This window comes from Homarus americanus, unplaced genomic scaffold (assembly GCF_018991925.1).
Source record: "Homarus americanus isolate GMGI-L3 unplaced genomic scaffold, GMGI_Hamer_2.0 scaffold55640, whole genome shotgun sequence".
Taxonomy (NCBI): domain Eukaryota; kingdom Metazoa; phylum Arthropoda; class Malacostraca; order Decapoda; family Nephropidae; genus Homarus; species Homarus americanus.
Window position 1 is genome coordinate 3,617,434 of NW_024713650.1, and position 23,145 is coordinate 3,640,578.

The 23,145-nt window shown below is 37.1% G+C and overlaps 2 protein-coding genes across 3 annotated transcripts; one reads left to right on the forward strand and one right to left on the reverse strand.

The window, feature by feature from the left end:
• The first annotated feature begins 5,805 nt into the window (after positions 1 to 5,805).
• LOC121873735 (NADH dehydrogenase [ubiquinone] 1 alpha subcomplex subunit 13-like) lies at positions 5,806 to 8,749 on the forward strand. The gene is made up of 4 exons (XM_042377443.1): positions 5,806 to 5,956; positions 7,305 to 7,383; positions 7,621 to 7,729; positions 8,356 to 8,749. The coding sequence occupies exons 1-4, from the start codon at positions 5,866 to 5,868 to the stop codon at positions 8,524 to 8,526; spliced, it is 450 nt and encodes a 149-aa protein (XP_042233377.1). The 5' UTR covers positions 5,806 to 5,865; the 3' UTR covers positions 8,527 to 8,749.
• Positions 8,750 to 11,733: 2,984 nt separating this feature from the next.
• On the reverse strand, positions 11,734 to 22,759 carry LOC121873720 (dehydrogenase/reductase SDR family member on chromosome X-like). 2 transcript variants are annotated; one of them, XM_042377425.1, is made up of 7 exons: positions 22,433 to 22,751; positions 20,747 to 20,867; positions 19,995 to 20,102; positions 19,319 to 19,492; positions 17,955 to 18,162; positions 17,518 to 17,719; positions 11,734 to 12,139 (listed from the first exon to the last, which is right to left on the reverse strand). In XM_042377425.1, exons 2-7 carry the CDS (start codon positions 20,862 to 20,864, stop codon positions 11,951 to 11,953), a joined length of 999 nt encoding a protein of 332 aa, XP_042233359.1. In that variant the 5' UTR covers positions 20,865 to 20,867; positions 22,433 to 22,751; the 3' UTR covers positions 11,734 to 11,950. The 2 variants fall into 2 exon arrangements, with proteins under 2 accessions (XP_042233359.1, XP_042233368.1); XM_042377434.1 differs by lacking the exon at positions 11,734 to 12,139 and adding an exon at positions 15,147 to 16,930 and having other exon boundaries at positions 22,433 to 22,759.
• Between the last annotated feature and the right edge of the window lie 386 nt (positions 22,760 to 23,145).

Below are 23,145 nucleotides of genomic sequence, written 5' to 3' on the forward strand. Positions count from 1 at the left end.
TAAGTAGCTAGCCATTTACTGAATTACAAACGAAAATTTTGTCAGTACACAGCTTAATCACTAACGCCGACTCGAAAAATATCGTAATTTGGAAAAATTTTTGGTACAACTGAAGCGTCGATGTCCAGGTGGTCGTAGTCGTAGTCAGAACAGAGTGGCTGTACTCAGATAATAATTACTGTACCTATATGTGGTAGTTTAATAATTTATGAAACATTTGCACAAATTAATAGAGCTGAATTATAAGATAAAGTTAGTGTTCGCCAGTATAACCGGGTTTTATTTTCAAATGGTTCTTCATTGGCTAATAAATTACTCTATGAACCTGACAACAGGCCGGCAGATAACTTGAGAGTTGATAACAAACCCGCAAAAGACGCCACAAAATAAAATCAAGTAATACAAACATACACCTCACTTATTAAACAATTACTTACTTGAAAGAAATTGAAATGTATCAAAACCCACATTACGGGATTCCATTCCAACAAGAGTGATTCTCACTCATACTGTCTGGCTAGAATAGGTTTAAGATCCTATTGTACCTAAAGAACAAAAAGGATTGCTACGTGACAATAGGCTCAAGAATCTGACAGTGATGTTTATAAGAACATGTGTTTGAAGATTCTGCTGATGGCCAAATAACCATCGCTACGACCATGCCAGCTGGGCCAAATAAACACGGGTTATCATCTGGTACCAGCTTGGATTGTTCATAATATTACTATTACACCCACCTCTCGTTTTTAATGAGGGGTTACGCTCTTGAAAACCACACCGCTTACTCAAAAAAAATGCGTAAATTCTAAAAAATTTCCCATAAGAATAGTAAATGGTACAAGTTAGGAGAACCATCATATACCACACAGGTAAAAACAGTGCTCTCACTTAAATCACCAAGCATCGGCCAACTTCTCTGACACTTCCACTCTGAAGGTTGGTGATCATACCACCTCTACGCCCATTGCGATTGTTTTCGGGTGGCCTTTCTAGCTTAAGGCACCCCAGAGACAGGGATGAACGTTTTCCAGACATACCTGTACGGGGAAAACAGCTTAAAACTAAAACGATGCGGATAAACAACACACAATACAGAAAACATGTAGTTAGAACTGTGAAAAGGATATGCGCCAAACTTGCTGGACTAGTCATTACACTATTATTTAAACGCTGAGTATTTGTCTATTTTTCTTAATTATCTTCGATAATCGAAATTTCCCTCTCTCAGGAGATTATTAAGGTAATAATGTAGGTCGGCAGCTAGGTAAGGTCAGATCACATTTTTAGGCCTATACAGCACCATAACTGTTATAATTTTGAGGTGTTGGTTTTCTTAACAAAATTGATTTATAATTTATCCCATCACCTTCCTTGGTATCCTTAATTTTGGTAATGTAGTATCGCCGCTAAAGTATTATTTCTATTTGATCGCATCTCTGTTTTATAATAAGTTTAAAATTGACAATAAAATATTATGTAGAATTTTCTCCGAGACCAGAATACGGCAGTGTTATTTCAGAACCCTTCGGTGACATTTGGTCATGTATAGTAATCGCTGCCACCAGAAGGAGTTGTTCAGTTTTTCCACAGATGCTCTATCATAGTACTAGGTAAAACTTCAGTCGTCATCCCTATGTTTGGAGAGTTTTCAAGTGTTTCGTCGTTTTTTGATTCACCTAACCCAACCAAATAACCCAGGAACTATATATCTTACTCCAACCTAAATTCCTCAAGACTCCACAAAATCTTGGGCCAATTGTCCCATTTTAAAACGCTTACATTTAATATAGAACCTACAGAACGCACTAACCGACCAAAGATACCTACCTAAATCTATCTGACTGCCTGGCTGGGTCTCACCGCCATATTAAAACAAGGTACAGTTCTTATTTTATATCTGCTACCACTGAAAATATCATTGTTGAAACATCATGGTGACGTGGCATATGAGGATGAGCATATACTTCAACTGAGCGGTCGGCTGTAAACAGAGGCACACACAGACTCAGATTTGTTCGAATAAGAAATCACAGCAAATAATTAATTCCTTCAAGTACAGTGCCAATCGAGATATTATAGTGTCATATGATCAGTTTTATAAATTGCGGTTTTACCCCCACAATTTACTCTCGTCCTTACACTTGCCCACAACAGGTGCTATGATTATAGATAATAAAAAAAAATAAATAAATACAAAAATATGGTGTACTTAATTATCCATAATGTCAGAAATAATTTTATTAGATAAAATCTAATATTAACCAAAATAACTTATAATTAAAATAAAAAGTTTTGTCTCCTAAAAATACTATCATAATAACATCTGTGGCAGCTGTGTTCTCATAAATTACCAGATATTTTTCAACGTATACTTATAATTTATTAGTTATTTAAATTATATTAGGTAATATCAATAGGTAAGTCCAAACGTACACATTAGATCACACACAAACATACAATAATTATTCATATAGGTATAATAATGCAGATGCAATACATATCAAAACAGGCACCTACAGTAAAACAGTTAATACGTATTATATGACCGGTTAGCAGTCAAACAGCTCCCTGCCTACTGTTAACCCCCATATAAGGCTCTCTATCTTTTACACCACCATAATCCTGGCCATAACTCCACCCATATTAATACACAGTTAAATCCTGACAATATAATATTGCTGCTAAATACAAAACCAAATTTCCTCAAGACATTCGCCATGTTTACAAGCGCCGAGTAAAGACTGAAATTTATATATGAAATTACCTAAAAGTGATTAAATTACACTAAAATAAATACTGTTTGTCATAAATGGTATATTTTGTTGTTTATTTACATATATTGATATTAAAGAAGAAAGAATATCAAAGGAAATGTTAATAACTTCACCTCCGTCCACACGCCGCCATTGTGTTAGCTGCTGGCTGACTTGGGAAGACGTCCGACAAACAAAAAATGCTGAAGAATTACCACACGAACAAAACCACAAGCAATAGTTTTTTTTTCTTGCTTGAACATAGATGATATTAACCAACAAAACCATATTTAATGTACTTAAAACCTTTACGATCACTAAATAGTTTTACTTCAAAAGTAGGTTAATTTTACTTGTGTCTTACGAAGAAAAATAGATGATACAGAAATAATGTTCTGTAGTATAATTTTAACATTATGAATAATCTGATTCTATACCTTTCGCTTCTATTTCCACCTATTCTTCAACTACTCAAAAACACCTCTAACACCTGTATTTTAATAAAGTATTGCTGTATTACCTTGATGAAACAACAAATTCCAGAAGTAATAACATAACTGGGGTCATCAGGCCAGTTCCTTTACTCACAACCTGGGCTCTTTTAAACTTGGTGTTGTCTTCGAGGATTTTAATTGTACTCATAATGATTCCAGGTTACTCATAGGTACTCAGAATTATCCCAAGTGACTCATAGGAAAGCTCGAGTGAAATCCCCGAGGAAAGTCCCAAAGAAACCCCCAGGAATGCCCCGAAGAAAGCCCGAGGAGAGCCCCATGATAGCTCCTGATGAAAGCCCCGAGGAGAGCCCCATGATAGCCCTGATGAAAGCCCACCCGAGAAAGCCACCAAGAAAGGTCCAGGAATGCCCCGAAGAGACTCAGGAAATCCCGAGGAAAACCTGAAGAGAGTGAGAAAGCAAAGTACCAGGTAATTTGTTATTGAGAACCCAGACATGCACACAGACAAATTTGCTATTTATAGATACATATATTATAAATACACATGTTTGTATTAATATATTTGTACACATAATAGTAACTAGAGTTCAGTAGTGAATACATTAATATTTCTTTACTAGATACGATGCACAGCATGTAGCGGGGACCAGAATTGGCTGAATTGGTCAGCTTTCAGATGTTGGAGAAGGAAGGTTCACGGGGAGCAAGTAGTGGAGATTCTGGAGGAGATCCTGCTTCCCTCAGTACAGCAGTTGCTTTTCCCTGAACCTACACCGCTCTATCTGCTCCAGAACAACAGCCTTATACACACTTCTAACATCATGAAAAACTGGTTTGTAAAGCATCCAGAAATAAGAGTATTGCCACATCCTCCTAAATCCTCAGATCTCAATCCCACTGAGAATATCTGGGGTGATAGTGCAACGTTTGGATGACTGTAGTTCCGTCATCAGCAACCGAGCAGCCTTGGTGGAGAGAATAACAAAGGTATGGGAGGATTTATGGACGGACGATGGAAGGATCCTGACATCTACGCTGGTGGTATCCATGCCACGAAGACTTAATGAGGTGCAGGAGAAGCATACACTAAGTATGCCATACAAGGACGACTCCCTCCCACAATCCTACCCCCACCTCTAGCTGTTGCTGACAAAGATAAGAAACTCAAATTATGGCTGATGTAATACTGACTGGGACCCTAGATAAACTAACGCACAAACGAACACACGCAAAACCTGTCAACGTATAGATACCACTAGTTGTCTATTTGTTTACGTCATGGCAGCAGTGACCACCAAATCGCATACGTGTGTTATTTGTAAGAAAAGAAAGACAGATCCTCATCTTGTCTTCCATAGGTTCCCAAGTGGCCCTAAAGCCATTCTTAACCAAAATATTTAGTTTACTATAACATAAACCTAAATGGCCATATGAAGCTGTTTATGTCGACTTTGTATGTTGACCTGGTTTATGGATTCAGCTAGAAATGGTTATGTATATCAAATGACTAAAAGTATATTCATATATACTGTACATAAATTGGAATTGTATTCTGAAATGATGAAGAAAATTTTTTTGGCAAAGAATATGGAGCTACTTATAAATGCCATGGTTGATGGAGACAGTAAATAATATACTGCAACATTAAATTATTCAGTATCCTTTCCTTAAACTTAATTTTCTGCTCCCTCAATAAATGGCACTATTATGGAAGCATTAGGCATCCTTTAGGTGCACAATGGTTTCAGTTCGTTTCAGTCGAAGTTTCCTAACTTTATTCTATGGTCTTTGGTAGTTGATATGGTCACGACTGGATGACGTCAGTCAACATTGCTCATGTGATGTGCCGACATCATCTCATAGACGAAGACTGAAAACTACTGAAAATCAATTAAATTCAATTGTGTCGCTATTATCCATTTCCGCCAGGTATATATGGGATTCAAAATGCTCAGAATAACGAGATCTAAATGTTTCAGCAGTTTATAACTTTCGGGGGCGCTATGTCCGAAAGTAAAATAATACTACAATTTCCAATATACCTCGAGTCCTAGACTGTGCAGGTAAATAACATTAAACAATAACAAAAACATATACCAAGTATCCTCCACCTCTACCACATTATTCTATAGATTTATAACAATGACAGCTTGAAGCATCAAATTTCAGGTATTTATAATTATTTATTTAAATGGTGAATCACTTACACGTCGCAAGATGAAAATATGTTTCTTCTTCACACATCTCGTCGACCATAACTCATGACCAGCCAGTGTTCTATTATTCAGAAGGAACAGCAGTGTTTATTGTGGTCCTGGGTGCTCCATTCTCTGCTGTTAAGGTGGACGTCTCCCAACACGTTGTTCTTGTGAGTTATAACACAACATATACGAGAGGAGACTCTTGTTGACACACTGGTCATCGGGTCGTCCGGCACGGTCAGGTCTAAAGTACCTCCTTCTTCCCGATTTATAAATAAATATTCAAATATATGAATAATTCGGTTATATCAAGATAGTTTATTTATGTATTAATTAATTATTTATTAAATATAAAACACGTATAAAAATATGGATTTATCAGTTTCGGAGATTACGGAAAAAAATGTGTACTTATTATGGTGTCAGAGGCTGCCAGCTGAGCCGGAGACAAAGATGGCGGAAGCACCGACGCAGGACTTACCACCTAAGGGCGGTTATGCTCCCATTTCCTTCATGAGGATCCCTCCAAGATCCTATTTTTCTGGTGAGATGATTAATGAAGTTAGGGTTAATTAGGAGATATTGGATTAAAGTGGGTTATTTTGGTAGGTATACAATAATGGTGCTGTCTTGTCGACGTCTTTTATTCAGTATCCATTCTTTGGCTAGTTTTTACACGTGTATGTCAATTTATCTCCTTTTCGAGTGATTGTGTTTCCATATAATATAAAAAATGAATTCCTAATAAAATTAAACCATTAATCAATCAATCAGCGAGGCACTAGGGGCACCGGGTGTAGATTATTGTGGTCAAGCAATTAACGTTCTCGTCGAGTTCTAAAGGACTGGAATAGTTTACCTAATGTATTACTATTGAGGTTGGTACATGGTACACTTTGTTTGGAATTTACGTATGTAGGATCAAGTAAAAAAATAATGGTAAATTTGCATTAGTGCACACAACTCTGTTAGAAAGTCAAAACTATGTTTTTCTAGTGTATTTTTGTGTTTTGACCTTCATTTCCGTCTGAAATTGCTAGTTTTTTTTTAGTTATCGGGGGTTTTCCCGACAAAAATTATGGCTAAGTGAATACAAAATACACAAAAAAAAAAACACGAGATAAACATTAACCTGACCTAATGTAACCTATCCTAACCTAACTAACTCACCATATGATGGAATCACTTATTTCTTACCTTATTGGCCTGGTTCGTCGTTAGATTCTGAGATTAGTACAGGTTGCCGACGCTGATTCTCGCTTAAAGGGGGGTATAGGCAGGCAGCTTCCACTTAGAACACTTTACTGAGGTTGGGAGAACACCAAAAAAAAAAAGAGCTTTTGATTGGCCACGTGACGTGTACGCATGCTCGTGACACTTTATGAAGGAGACATGCAGTGTGGGAGGTGAGGTAGGCAATAATGGCGGAAGATTAATAGGAGAAAATAGAGAAAGATTTGGGATGCGCTCTCTCTGCTATTATACGTTTGCGACGGTAATGAAATAGAAGAAAATTATCTTATAATTAGACTTCTTTTTCGAATAAGATAATAGATTTGGGGTAGGAAAGTTGTGTACACTAATGCAAAAATACCAAAATAATTACTTTCTATTTGCTCCCTTTTATACTTGTCTTTATTTTATTAGAAAGGGTACGGTAATAGTGTAGGAAACAAGGGTCTGGGTTAACCTATCACCAAACAAAACTTGGTAATTATTTACAACTTCACAGCTGCTGATTTTTAACAGAAAACTAATTTATAAATGCCGAAACTTCACCTTTTTATAGTTAACACTGTTGTAGTTATGCCAAATGTGTTAAAAAGTGTTTATTTAAAAGTTCAAATTAAGTTAACCGAACCCAACTAACTTGTGTTCTCTGTAATTTTCAGGATATCAACTGTTTGCAGGCTTTACAGTCTTCACAACTCTGGCTGGCTATTTATACTACCGCACCTACAAGAGTATCAGGTAGGAGCTTGTCTGACAGAATTATTGGAAGTGAGGAGTGGATGATTCTTGATACAATACTACTTTAACGAGGTTTCTTGGTCTTTATTAGTGAAAAAGTGAGTGTGTGGCTGAGTTGGGCTCTTGTCTGTACTGTTTGAAGGTAAGCCACATTAAAAAAATAATACTAACCCATCTAGGGGAATATCTAATGAGGTAACGGTTCTCTTTGAACATCAACAAATTTGTTACACACAGGCTACAGGATGTGGAGATGAGGAGTGGAAGGTTGGCCATCGAGCCACTACTGCTGGCTGAGAGAGATCGAGAGTTTCTCAAGCAGATAAGACGTAACCGGAATGAAGAGGTAAGTAACTCCTGGTTGTATATGGCTAGTGTTGCTTGAATTCAAAACCCAAAGAATCTTTTACAGTATTTGGAAGCTGTGGCAGTTATGTCCAGTATCCATTACATACAGCATTTCAGTATTTTCAAGTAAACCAAGTACAGGGAGGTACTGTGTTATCAAAAGAATAGTCTGAAGAAAACTAATTACCTTATCTAGAGAATGTTAAATAGTCTGGGAGAGAAGTTTAGGAACATCACTAAAGAATAGAAGTCAATATTGAGAGAGTAATAATAGCATTCCTGGTACTACAGTAGGTTATCAATTTCCTTCCAACAGTTTTAAAAACAATCTCCATTGAGGTAGCATTATCAGTGTAGGTTATATTTAACTGGCTAAAACACGTCTCACATGGCACTAATCTAGAAATAAACCGACAGGCAGACTCCCAAAATTTGGTGTCATATAGACCAACTGTTGTGTCACATAAATTTATTAAAATTACACCAGACCAATATGTGGTGGTATTTTTGCTGCGCACTGTCAAACTTGTTGTAATAATTTATCAGTGTCCATAAGCTTCAGGATTGTACATACAGAGTATTTTTAACATTGTAATAAATCTTTTGTGTAATCCTTTCCTTCAGGAGAAACTGATGGCCAATGTTGAGGGATGGGAAGTAGGGAAGTATTACGATGAACCCATCTACAAGACGGTGAAAGAGGACCGCTTCATCGATCCCATCATTCCAGAATACTATGTCCACGGGCACTCCAGCGCCTTCTCTCGTAATGCCTTCTTTTCCCTCATGTCTTGAGCAGGAATCGTTGCATAACCAGAAGACAGGCGGCACTCGTAGCAATGTGGAAACTACTTTTTATTTAATTTTTTCTGTAAGGTTTCCTTATTTTTACTTTAAAAGTGTACATACTTGTGATGCATGTGTACATCTACCTTGATCAGAGGTATATGAAATTTATTTAAGTTTATTTGTATATACCAATGATAATACTGAAATAAAATAATGGTTCTTAATCACACAAGGTTGTTTTCATCCCTATATACTCTTAACTAGTTTTTTGCATTAACATTTGCCGTTTGGCTGATGAGTTTATGTATACACTTACCGGTAAGTTCCTCTTCTGTTGTCAGAACAAGACTTTCCTACTAATTTAGGAAATGGACTAAAAATTTTCCTTGTTCATATGCATAGGTGAATTTCTAAAGAAAAAAAGATAATGCATTCCTAGATCACACTTTTTTTTCCAAAAGAAATGAAGGCCTTCAAAATTCATAACTGATTGTTCTACATTTCTTTAACTAACACAAGCCATCTAATCTATGTCCCTATAAAACACCAAGGAAAAGTTTTTACGTGGCTTATGCCATTTTTTTTTTTTTTTTACGGGTATTAGCCCACCCGGGCACAGGTCACTGACCCACATGTGGGGGATTTAATAATGATAATAATTCAGAAAGGTAAAATTTATAATAAAAAAAAATTAAAATAATAATGATGACAATAATAATAATATTAAAGAAATACAAAAATTAAAAAAAGATCAAGAGTGAGAAACAATATATGTATGTTGTGTTGTCAATGGTAAGAGAAACAATTGAGACCCTGCAATTGTGTGTAAATGAGGAAGAAAGTCAGATCAGTAACCTGGAACTTGGTCACAATTTTCATGATGCCATATGGCAGCAGGATCTACCATTAGGAAACACATTATGCTTCTAATATCTTCCCAGGTGGAAGTACCTCCCTGTTTGGTAGTCTGCCTACTACCTACCACTTCACTGCACGGACGTCAATTTTAGTATTTTATTTGGCTAACCCCAAATGATTTTATTCGGCTTAGAGGTGACGCTGTACACAAGGGGTTAAACCAATGGTTCTCAACCTTGTTTGCCCCATGCACCCCTTTCACCATATGTCAGAATGTCATTCCCCCCTCCTTTCCAAGATTGTCTGCCTCAAAAAGTGCATTCCAAATAATATGCATATAATACTGAAAATCCTTTATTTTTTCCATATTAGTTTCAGTTTCCCCCTGAAAACCTGAGGGGAGAAATTCCCCCCTGGTTGAGAACCCCTGGGTTAAACCATTGATAAACTCAGCTTTCTTCTCCAGGGTAAAAAAAAAAAAATAATTGCCCACTGTCCTTAGGATTGCTGGTTCAATCCTGGGGTATATCCAGTCCACCCAACTAGCAATGCTGCCTCCTTGTGTATTCAAAGCTTAGTACAATATTATACCCACACTACTGTACAGGCATCCTTGTCTTACAGAAGGGATGTGTTTGAAAAAATTTCTATAATGCAAAGCCAATTTTCCCATTCAAACCCATTATAAAATTGGGGATGTGTTCCCACGGAAAAATTTTCAGTCCAAAAGATAAGAGGTTTTGAACTTAAATAAACCTTTTAAACATTATTTTTAGATGTAAATTGATGATAAATACACAAAGGACTTCAATTTAACTCACGAGAATCTAGCCAAATTTTTCACCTGCATCAAACCTCCACAACACACAGTCTTACATCCATGTACAGTAATATAATCAAGTGCAAGTAACACTTGCACTTGATGGTTTCTTTCCTATCATCTTGAAAAAGGATAATACACTGGACAATCTTAAATAATATACAGTATACCTAAGTGTGCAGACACAGAGAAAGAATTACACGTTACACTTGCATACGAAAATTTTCAACATTAATTTGAGGCCACCACCGTAGTAAGGGCACAAGTGCCACCACGCCCAAAATCAAGTTACCACCACAGTAAGTTTCAACAAGGTTTCCTCTATCACAAAGCGTGTCATATATGGATGACACAGCACCTGTTGTGAGTGAAGGTGATGCGAGCGAACTCGAGGCCAAGCCGTCACGGGACTATAAACATCCACGGAGGCTTCACATGTAGAAGAGTGTTGCAAAAAGGCTTTGTAAAGAAGGTAAGGCATACACCAGTCATATGACCAAAATATATTTACCAGAGAAGGCAGGTAGGCCCTCCCATGTGCCAATGGGTGTTTCACGAAAGTCGCCTTACTACTGCGGTGGCCTCATTTCATTTCCATAAGGGCAAATTTTCATACCATATCATAAATAAAGAGGTCATAATTTATAAATTCCATGAGTAAATTTCTGTAACACAAGGCATGGGAATCCCACTTTTGTCATACAAACTCTAAATATTTTATCGAACATATTTGTTTTAAAGATTTGTGGTCACCACAGGCTGTTTGTGTTGATGTGCCTATTGTATTTGGTATGGTACTTATCTTGATTCCTTCTACATGGCAGATCAGTTTATCATTTGTTCAAAGTCAAATTTTTCTCAACAAATGGCAACTGTGGCTTATTGTGAAATGCCTGTGTTTATAGTACTACATTATAGCATACAGTATTGATTTCTTCCTAAAGTGGCTCAAATTTACTGATACAAAATTATATCTATCCCCACTATCATCGTCCAATTTAATAGGTTACAGAATCCTGAGAACCACCACACAGGTGATCCATCGGTCAAAATGACCCATAATGGGACTGTTTACCATAAAGACGGCAACTAAATACTGTACATAATAATAACACAAGAAAGAGATATTGGAAGGACTGGCTAGTTAATTGGTTAAAGGTCCCCCCACCAAAAAAAAAAAAAAGTTACATTATGACATAGAACAGGAATGATTTAAAGCAATGCTTTAGCTATTGTAAGATGAGTTATGGCCCAAATCAATTCTGTTAATACTTGTACAGTCGCGAACAAAAGTTCGCTCCCTGTGGTGAAACCGAGTCACGGGACTGAGTCTCCGAACTTACCCTGACTGTTATCTGGTGCGGGTGTGCTGTTTTATCTCATTTGAGGTCAATGTTGCTTCATTTTGGGATTGAGCAAACATTTCACCCTGACTGTACAGGTAAATCATGTACTGTACTGTACAGTTGTGGTAAAAAATTATTTCAACATTTGGTAATATTTGGCATCTACTTCAAGGTTATGTAAGTAAGGGGTTTGAGATGAGTATTTATTCAGAAATTTCATTATCACAATAGTTTTCAGACTACTGTACCTGTATCCTGACCAGTTAGATGGATTATATTGAAAAGCAGTGTTCTGTGTGGCAGAACATATTTTTAGGATGGTACACAAATATCAGTTTTACCTTTTGTTCAAGATGAATAACCACATGTAGCATCTTCTTCAAATAATTTATCCACTAAAAAAACATCATATCTGCCCAAAATGCTCTATTTCAAGCTGCTTACAAGAAAGGACCCAGAGGCATGCACGGTCATCACTGTTCATGGCAGCTGTGGCTGGCTTTGTGATGGTGCAGTTCTCATAGTAGTAGCCGCCCTCCATCGCTTGTGATGATAGTGCTACATGAACCACTGTGTCAGATCCCTGATGAGGAGTCTGTGATAAGAAAGAAATTAGGTCAAATGTGTTTATTGTTGCACTTTTAGACTGTAAAGGCAATAGTATACAATATGTATAGTGTATAACATAATTAAAAGGAATATGGGGAGAACACTTTGAACATCCACTACATGCAACATGAGAGTAATACAGAATTCTTCTGCCTCAGGTCTTGTGGTCTGAACAGTGTCAAAGCAAAAGAAAAATATTTGTGAAGAGGTAAGAATGCCTGTAATGTTAAGGTTGCCTAGTGGAATAGAAACAAAATGGATGGAAAGAATGTACACAGAAAGGTGCCAAAGAAATGGCTGAGAAAGTGGATATTTCTCCTATATAGCACAAAGGAAAAAAATTTAATAAAAGTATGAAAAGGATATACAGGAATAAGTTTCTTAATTAAAACAGCAAAGATTAAGGTAATTACTACTGAAACAAGTGCAGCAAAAACTGCGTGAATCAAGTGTTTGCATTAAAGAATAAAGAGTGAAAAATATCTGGAGAAGGGAAGAGTAAATTGGGGCCTTTACAGGTCAAGAAAAAGCTGAAGATTAAGTAGATAAAAAGCAATCTGGGAGAAATTGAATATGGCTGAGGTAAATAGATATTGGTTTAATAATCCCCAAGAATTTTCCTAAGGAGAATGAAGGATATACAATATATATATAAAACATTGCAGGAATAAGGAAACTAGTTCCCATAAAAAGTAGGATTACATCAAGGGAGTAAAGTCATCAGTGTTGTTGGGGTAGCACGAATAATGGAGAGGTGTGAGAGTGAGTCAACTGCTATTTAGGAAAGACAATTCTCATGTGGAAGATTCAGAGGAAAAAACTATTGTTGTTTGTGAATGTATTATGGAAATGTGTATATGTGTACTAGGAGAAAGCTGAGTCAATAAAACAAAAGTAAACGGATAAAAATAGAGACGGGAGACGGATATAAAGATTGAACAAAGGAAGAAGAGTGTGCTGCACAAGATATCTGAGAATGGATATGTAATGGATGGAGAGAAAGTAAAGTAAGATGTACTATGAGGAATATAATCATACGGAGAGAGAACCATATCAAAGGAGACACAGATGTAAAGGGAAATGCTTGAGGTAACATAATATAGGTATAAAGAGCAGAACCTGGATGCCTGGGTAAAGAGCAAATCAGAATTAAAGAAATTACATGTTGTGAAATATAAAAACAAATACAAAGAGTGAGAGTGAAGGATATTCAAGAGGTACCACTATGTGTGTGTATGTGTAAATGATTTTGGGGGAAGGGTGCATTGCTGATGGGTGAAACATACTTGTATAAAGCAATAGAGTTAAAGCAGATCTGTGGCCATGTTGGAGGACTACTATAGAAGCAGAAGATATCTATGACAGCAGGGAAAATGACAGCCAACATGAAGAGAGTAAGTGGGCGTGTAGTACTTGCTTTGGTTTCGAGCTACCATGCTCAGGTGGGCAAAGGCTTGTCAGTTTAAAAAGTAAGTAACATTTGTAAAGGTTTAGAGACTGAGAAAAGTGAATGGCCAGATGCAGTGACTATTCCTATGTAGACAATATAGGAAAGATGTAAATATGAGTTAGGAGAAGGGGACAAAATTATTTTCTTTATGTGTTTGATAAGAATAAATTTAGTAATGCTTAATGTTTATAAGGCTGAGGATCAATGGGGGTTGTGGGTTACTAACTGAAAATCACCACACAAACTAGAGAACTTCTGAGTGACACAAATTAAAATATTCTATACAATCATAGAAATAATTTTTGGTTCCTTACATTAATCAGGATTTTGCTCCAGGAACACATGATCTGGTCTCAACATCAGATGATTTATATAGTCAATTTGGCTGGAGGTCAGTTCTTATTGAATGCACAAAGGTGAGGAATCGAAAGTGGACAGCAACACACAAAGTTCAAAGGATAAATACGAGAGAAAGATTAAAGGAACTATATAATGGGATCTTTGGTAGTATGAGGGTGACACAGAACAGCAACTGCTTTTATATCTACACCCTCTGTACATTTTTCTTTTGAAAGGGGGGATTTCACTGCATTCTGGTTTTATGCAGTGTACAGTACTTTTCTTTATTGTGTTAATTACATTACTGAACTTTGCTGGTACTGTAAAAACATCAAAATCAGACTTAGTGATAAATTACCTCCACCTCATTGAGAACCCCAGCAAAGAAATGAGAAAACAAATGTTGACAAGGTATGGACAGGTGGCAAGAATTGATGAAGTGCAAACTCAACAAGTTTCATCCCCGTATAACTGCAAGGCTTAAATGTGGTAATTAGTCTTTGCACTTTCATCTATTCTTGCCCATCTCCTTGACAACAACTATTACTACTAATATTATAGGTAATGAAAATATAGCCATGGAGCTAGTAAACTTTATCTCTGCACACCTTTACCATATAGAAGAGAAAAGCAAAATACACTCACATGTTTGAATGTACGTGGTTGTAATAAGGAAGTGACGAATGGAATAACTGGAGTGGTAATGGACGAAAGGAACCTGGATATCCTGGCTCAGAGGGAAATAAAGAGAAGAGGAGAGATTTGCTGGGGACAGGTGAGGGGCCTGAGCTTGGGAATGTTTGGTAGGATGAGAGTAAGATGGTGTGTCATGATGCTGATGAATGAGGAAGCCTGACGCTACTTTTTTTTTTTTTTACGTGGATGAGCCCACCCGGGCACAGGTCACTGACCCACATTGGGGCCTGGGAGGCAAAAATTTAATAATTATTCATCGTAAATAAAATTGATAATAAAAAGTAAAATAAAATAATAATGATAACAATAATAATAATAAGAATAAAGAACTATAAAGAAATAAAAATAAATAAATAAAATCAAGTGAGAAACGATATACCTGTACCTGTATATATGTTGTGTTGTCAAGTAAGAGAAACAATTTAGACCTGCAATTGTGTGCAAATGAGACAGAAAGTCAGATCAGAAGCCTGGGAATTGGTCACAATTTTTGTGATGCCATATAGCAGCAGGGTCTACCATTAGACAACACATTATGCTTCCAATATCTTCCCATGCAGTACCACCTCCCTGTTTGGTAGTTGCCCACTACCTGAGGGTCAATCCCAGAATATCATGGGTATAAGAGATGGGTTATTGTGAGTGCATGTACCCCAAGGAGTGAAAAGGAGGGAGGAGGAAAGAGAGATTTAGAAAGATCTGAATTACTACACTGAAAGCTTCACTGTGAGAGAAAGAGATGGAAGCTTCAAACATGAGAATGAGTGACAGGAAAATGGACAGAATTTTCAGATAATAACGAGTGTCAAGAATGAAAGGAAAGGGAGAGAAACTGAGATAAATTTGCATGATAATAGGAAATACAGTTTATGGTTTCAAAAATAAAGACATCCATAAATTAACAGAAGACAAAGAGAAGATCACCAGTTGTTAGTGGAATGAAGACTGAAATGTAAGATGGTGGATGTAAACGTTCTATAAGAAGCTGTGCAAAAGAGCGACAGAACATTATTTGGAAGAAGCAAAAATACAGTAACAGAGAATGGAAGTTGTACCACGCAACTGACTAATAAATGAGGAAGTGGTTAAAAAAATAAAAAAGTTGAGGAATGATAATGTGGCTGAAAATATTAAAGAAATAACTGAGGTGAGAAGGGTAACATATATATGGGTGAAGTAGGAGTTGAAAAGGAGTGAGAACAGTTTATAAATCCTGACCCAGAAGAGCAACCAAGGAGTGTGGGTACAAGAGCGACAGGTAATAATTGAAAGATAGGAAAGGTGGAAGAGAAAAGCATAGAGACGACAGAACGGGGTTAAAAAATATGGTCATCATCACAGTTTCACAGCTGTTTTCCCACTCTTTCAAAGGTTGGTCATGATTACCAGATGGAAGCTCCTTACCATACAGACATAAGTTTATATCCAAGGTCATTTCTTACAACATCTTCTCCATGTCATTCTTGGCCTAACCTTGGCTATCCTCCTCTCCAAAGTCAGACTTCTGCATCTTTTGACCCAATTGGTCTCTTCCATTTCCTCCACATGCCCAAATCATCTCAACGTACTGTACTTCTAAACTAAACATCACCAACGCAATACTCTCAATACCCAGCTGCCCTCTTAACTCTAAATAAGATTTCCTCTCTTTCAATGCCACATCTCACATTCACCTCACTATTCTTATTTCACCTCACTACATTTGTCATCCTCTATAACTGTCTAAGTCTCACTGCCAATATTTCACTTCTCACACCAGCTGTATGAACTTCTTCCAGCCACTTCCAACTTTTACAACTGAGCTGGGTTCAGCCTCTCACCTCAGGAAGAAAAAAAGAGAAGACAAAAGAAGGGTAGAAAGGTTGTCAGGTGTTAAAGAGGACAAGAAGCTGTTTTGGAAGGAAATGAATATGCTACAAAAGATCAAAAGAACCAGGTAAGAATAACAAGAGGGAACATTATACAAGGAGTAAGTAAAGGTGAGATGGAGAGAATGTTTTAAACTAATGTTGAATGTAACAGATGAGGCTTTCTGAGATAGTATGGGTAAGTGAGAAGAATGAGGGAGGGGAGGACAGTAAAGATGTAACAGTGTACAGTACAGAAGTATAGAAAAATGTAATAGGTTCACTGGGTAGAGTGAGAGAACAGACATACTGGAATGGAAAGGTGGAATAATGAAGGAGAAAACTGGGGAGGGGATTAAGTGAAAAGAAAGGGCAAAGGAGGTATGCAGTGATAGGATGGCCCGGAGGTTCTTCTGTCGTGGCCACTCCCTCAGAGGGGAGGTCCCTGGAGGAGAGAACTATTGTAGATAAAACAAGATTTTTGCACAGAAAATAAGAATCAACAGTTAAGATAATTAGAAAATGATCACAGGACAATCATCAATAATGTTATACAGTCATTTTCCACACTTGTGTGGGTTAACCATCATTACCTGATCAAAGAACAATGTGAGAATTTTCACATTGAGAAGAACTCTTAGGAACCAAACATCTGAAGAAGACTTCAAGCATAAGCAAGTCTAAATTTACACTACATATAAATATTAACTTTTCATAAAGTAATGTATGTTCAATACTCCAGATTAGTAGGAAGATGTCCTCCCAGGAAAAGAGAAGATAATACCATATGTATTCAATTTACTCTACAGTACAGTACTGTATTTTATACATTCCACATAATTTAACACAAAATCCAAAAGTAGTGCAAGAAAAATTTAATGAAAACATTTGTATATGAATTCTTGTCTGTCATTACAGGTTTAGGATAAAAAAAAATACGTGCAGTACAGCAGAGTACTGTATACAAATGGTTAACCTCTATACAGTTACCAGTAAACTCCAAGAACCAGTCATTATACAAGAATTAGTTACCTTGAGGAAAGTTGTTGCCAGCAGGGGGAAAATTCTTGCCCATGCAACATGTTGAAATAGTTGTGTTGCCACAACACCTGGATGGACAGCATTGACCACGACGTTCCCTCCACTAGATCTCTGGTGATCAGCCAGCGTCATGGTGAACATTAACTGCGCCAACTTGCTTTGTGAATATGCAGCCCGAGCACAATAATGTTTCCTGTTGACAAGTGGCAATAAAGATTCTGGATGTACAGGTAAACCTACTTTCACTGATAACAGAAATTCTGATGATGATGATAATAATAATAATGATGATGATGATGATGATTATAATAATATTAATAACCACAATAATAATAATAATAATAATAAATATATGAATAAAGTTTATAACAGGTGATAAAGGAGACTAATAAATATTCACACCTGCAGAAAACAATGACAAAACTTACTTGCTATTAATGTCATCAAAATTGATGGAACCAATATAATGTGCTGATGATGATAAGTTAACCACCCGAGCAGGCCTTTCTGGAGTGGAGTTGGCTACCAGGCTTGGGAACAAGAGGTGGGTGAGGAGGAAGTGGCCAAGGTAATTCACACTCCAGTGTGACTCATGCCCATCCTCTGTTATTTCCTTTGGCCAGAACATAATGCCCGCTGACATAAAGGAAAAAGTTTTAATAAAATATATAAAACAATACTGTCCAGTATTAATAAAACTCTAAAATATAATAGACAAAAATTTAATCAATAATTATCAATCAAATGTTCCTCCTGCATAAAATAAGGCCTCTCCTGTATCCACATACAGATATAAATTAATACAGTATGGTTCTGCTGAATGAGTAAGAGATGAACATAAATTTGGTTTAATCAGCTTAATGTTTTAGAGTTTAAACATTAGTCAACAGACTTCTTTTTAATTTAACAGGCAAAATTACAAGTGAATCAGCTCGCACTATCATTCAAGGAGTGGGACTAGCCATTCTTTATCACTGGTAGAGTAGCCAGACAGGTTAGTGGACTCAAATTCTTTTTCTATATTGTACTCTGATGTACTAGTCAGTAGGAAGCTGTACCAGTCTGGCTAGCCAGTGAGTCTAAACAACTTGGTGGCATTTGTTATTATCATGGTCTCTGCCTCATGAACCATGCATCACCCTTGCTAACTCATTTCTCGTTATTTTTACATTCATCTTCAGTTTAGTCTTGTTTGGCTAGGTTTTAGGGGTGAAATTCTTTGGGCTGGAGTAGTTCTAAGTTTATCTTTGGTGATTTGGGTAAAAAAAATTTGGGTTGGAACACATCTGTTTTTAACAATAGATCCTACAGGAAAAGAGGTCCCGCTGAACAAGAATTTACCTAACGGCCACATTTTCAAAAATGTGTACAGTATTGCTTGTTAAGTGGGACCTTACTGGATATTTTTTTTAAATACAAGCTGTCATCTCCTCATCATTCTTCCATACAAATAATGTATTCAAATTTGTCTTTCTTTTTACAATCTTGCCTGGAGGTTCTCTATATCAAATACATTCAACAAATTCATATAGGTAAGGTGACTGGCATAACTGGCCAGCAAAGATGTGTTAATCTTAGCTTAGGAAGTTGAATAACTTAATTGCACATAATGTATTAAAACAGTTCAGAACATCCAGTGGCTCAGGAAAAAGGCAATATGACATGGACCATAATCACTAGACTAATATTATAATACAATAGAGTACAGTACATCCTTTGCAACATGGTTCTTCTAATTGATATGCACATAATGTACTGGCTCATGTTATACTGTACAGCTCACAGGACTCACCATTATTAACAAGAAGATGGAGAGGAAAATTGAGGGCAAAGAATTCTTCAACAAACTTGCGGACAGAAGATAGCCTCATCAGATCAAGTTCCAGGCACTTGGTAGTTCCTCCTTGTATCCCCTCGGCTCGCAACTCGGACACAGCCTCCTCTAGAGCAGCTACATTTCTACCCGCTGGACATGATACATAATTATCAGTACAATTTAACATATCTATATAATAATAAGGTATAAAAAAATACAGATATGCTTAATGGTACAGGTGCTACTGTATCTACCAGTTGAAAGTTATTACAGTAGCTACAGTATACAAGATAATGATGAAGTCAAGGATGAAATAATATATGATACTGTAAATCTATAATTGTCTTTACACTGGTTGGTTATAAAAACAAAATCCCCAAGGCCTGAGCTGATCATGGGGCTATAGGTGAGCACATGATGGTAATGGACAGTTGTTCTTTATGTAGTGGCAAGAATCCTCAACCTTCAGGTAACTAATGGTTCATAGTGCACCATTTTGGGGGCCAAAGGTTGCAGGTGGGAAGGAATAACTGTTTCAATCCTCCATTTTCAATAATAACCAATCTATCTTTCTATCAAACAATCTATTTTCAAATCAATGGGATGAAACATTAACAAAAAAATACAGAACTAATAAAGGAAAGGAACTTACCAATAACAACTGTCATATTGAGCTCCAGGAACCGGCGCACAGTTTCCAAGCCAATGCCACGCCCACCGCCCGTCACAATAGCCACACGTCCATTTTGACTCTCTATCCCTGTATAAATGATAAGATACCGTATAAATAAAATTCTACCTACCAATAAAGTAAATCATCTATTCTCAAATGTAAAGTCCAAGTTGTTTAATTATATGAATGAAAACTAATATATACTCAACAACAAATAAAACTACTGTACATCATAAATATCTCATGCTGAAGACATACTGGTAGACTATAGATATCCCTTAAGTTAGTCGTATGTTCAGTACAGTATGTAAATTTTATCATGACGTCTCCAATGGTTCTTGAGTACCGGTAATACTCCTCGGAAAACAAAATATGGGAGGACATAATTATAGTGGTGGTGAGGGATTGATGGTGGTGGGGGAGAGTGCTGGTGGTGGTGGGGGAGAGTACTGGTGGTGGGGAGAGTACTGGTGGTGGGGAGAGTACTGGTGGTGGTGGGGGAGTACTGGTGGTGGGGGAGTACTGGTGGTACTGGTGGTGGTGGTGGGGGAGTGCTGGTGATGGTGGTGGGGGGAGTACTGGTGGTGGTGGTGGGGGAGAGTGCTGGTAGTAGTGGTGGTGATCTAAAGTGCTGGAAGTGTGTGGTGGTGGTGGTAGTGCTTGGAAGAGTTGCTGGTGTTGAAGGACAATACAGTAAATTATTACAATACAGTATATAAGAAACAACGTACCTGAGGGTTTCTTGTGTGGGGTGCAGAGTTCCTTCACTAGATACCACAACCCCAGAGCATAAAGCTTTAGGTAGCTCCATACTATCCACAAATACTTGCCCACAGAGTCCATTGTCATTATCTGTATGGAGGATGACTGTGGTTAGCGATCCAAACTTAATCACCGTTTTAATGCATAATATGGAACTCCAGTACACGGAAAATACACCTTATGTACAGTGCTACTCTTAATTTACTCCAGAAATGACAGTCAGGCCAAGAGTCTTGTTCAACAAATAATAAAAAAAGCATCGTGAAACTAGATCCAGTGATTGTTTTTGTTATTGGTCGACTGTATGGAGGTGCATGGTCTATCTGCCAGTTCTTAAATTGTCAGTACTTTTTGGTAATCTTGTAATTAATGACCATATAGTCCTGGGTGCTACTATAGTGTGTGGTCTACAAAATATTTAGGTTAGGTTAGTTTTTTTTTTTTATGGGGAATAGACCACCCGGGCACAGGTCTGATACTTTTGACAGGTCTCAGTCTCACCGAATGTCAATAGCACTTGTGACTTTATGTTCATTAAATACAATATCACCCATTTGTCTTTGCTGTACCATCAAATTTATGCACTAAGAACTAAAACAAATATTTCTACAAAGATTCAGAAGAAAATGAACAAATAATAAGGTTCAGATCCTAGAATACTGTGTACAGATTAAATGCCACTTAATACTATTCCCACACAAAATGACCTTTATCCCCACACAGAAGATTTGAGGCAACTTAAACTAACCAAACCAGACCTACCTAACCTGACCAACTTAACAAACCTAATGTAACCTAACCAAACCTAACCTAATCATGTAAATGAGATGGTAACAATAACAGTACCGGTATTATTTTAGTTTTGGTCATCAGGAGAATCTTAGGAATTTATTTAGGTTAGGTTAGATATAGTTCCTGGGTTCTGTGTCTAGGCTAGGCTTGGCTAGGTTTGGTTTGGTTTGGTTTGGTTTGGTTTGGTTTGGTTTGGTTTGGTTTGGTTTGGTTTGGTTTGGTTTGGTTAGGTTGGTTGGTTGGGTTGGTTGGATTAGGTTGGTTAGGTTAGGTTACATTAGATAGATTAGATTGGTCAGGTTAGGTAGGTTTGGATATCTAAATACAGGGATGATTAAAACTAACATTTTACCGGCAAAAAATAGCATAAAATTGACAATCACGATGGAAATCTTCCATGTGGGATGACACCAAATACAGTACAGTATAGTATTCCTTTACCAAACAATAATTGTTTTAAAGAAATTTAAAAACAAAAAATAATAATTACCCTACTCTAGTTTTAATAAATAAAAGACTGATTACCTGCTATTATATAGTACATTAATTAGCATTGTGTAAAAAATGTACAGTACTGTATAAGACGATTCTCCACTCAATTACACAGGCCGGTTTGGCTAACTTTATAAAATCAATAATATTACACTAGTAAAATAAACATAGAATAAGGTATTGTTGTATTAGTGGACCCAAATAAATTTCTTAATTAAAAACTTTTTTTTTGCAGAGTTCAGACTATTCTAACTATTTCAAGACACCTTTCTTCTATGGCATTTCCGTCGGAAACGAAAGGTTCCCGAAATAATGTGTGAAAGGGACCCACTCAAACAAATTTACCAAGAATAATATAATATGTACTATACCTCTGATGTCTTAATAGTTCTAACACAAGGCTGTAGATAATGTAAAAACAGAGTAGCGGTGTTTTGGGCCAACTGTTAACCCTCATGAAACACAACACTTGTCCCGCCTTCAGTGTTTACCTCACCTCTGCCGTCCACCCCAGCGACCACCTGTAGGAGTGTCGGCTACTCTCCACACCACCACACCTCCCATATTCCTTTACATACGGTCCCTTTAATCCCTTTTGGTTATGTTTAGGTAACAACAAAAACGGTATTTAATGACAAACAGTGGCACGATCACATTTCAAATAATAGATGAAGAGGTAATGCGCCTATCGCCCACAACTGTGTCTTGGGTTCAATCCCCAGTTCAGAACAGCAGTGAGAAGGGTGTTATCCAGTGTGACTACCATACATGATAGCTCCTGAATATATTGGAACCTGCTTCAGTGTTGGTCAAGTCTGGCCTTGAATGACCTAACACTCGGTGTCATAACGCTCTCTGACAGATTGTTCCAAGAGTTTACAATTCTCACTCCGGAAAGTTTGCCCTCGTAGACTTCTGGACTTGTGGCTTCTTCAATCTCTGGCTGTGACCCCTTGCGGAGCAGACGTCCACCAGCTCCAGTTATATACATTCGGCCGAGTAGTGCCCCCAGAGATGTTTATACACTTCGATTAGGTTGCCCCTCACCCGTCTGTAGTATAAGATAGGTAGTTGCAAGCTTTCT

Bases quoted from the DNA above. Each gene is read 5' to 3' on its own strand.
- LOC121873735 (XM_042377443.1), top strand. From the start codon at position 5,866: ATGGCGGAAGCACCGACGCAGGACTTACCACCTAAGGGCGGTTATGCT. The intron at 5,957-7,304 runs GTGAGATGATTA...TGTAATTTTCAG, and splicing joins TCCAAGATCCTATTTTTCTG to GATATCAACTGTTTGCAGGC. The intron at 7,730-8,355 runs GTAAGTAACTCC...CCTTTCCTTCAG, and splicing joins GACGTAACCGGAATGAAGAG to GAGAAACTGATGGCCAATGT.
- LOC121873720 (XM_042377425.1), bottom strand. From the start codon at position 20,864: ATGACAATGGACTCTGTGGGCAAGTATTTGTGGATAGTATGGAGCTAC. The intron at 17,720-17,954 runs GTAAGTTTTGTC...ACTTGTCAACAG, and splicing joins TTTGATGACATTAATAGCAA to GAAACATTATTGTGCTCGGG. The intron at 12,140-17,517 runs GTAACTAATTCT...TTCTTATCACAG, and splicing joins TGGCAACAACTTTCCTCAAG to ACTCCTCATCAGGGATCTGA.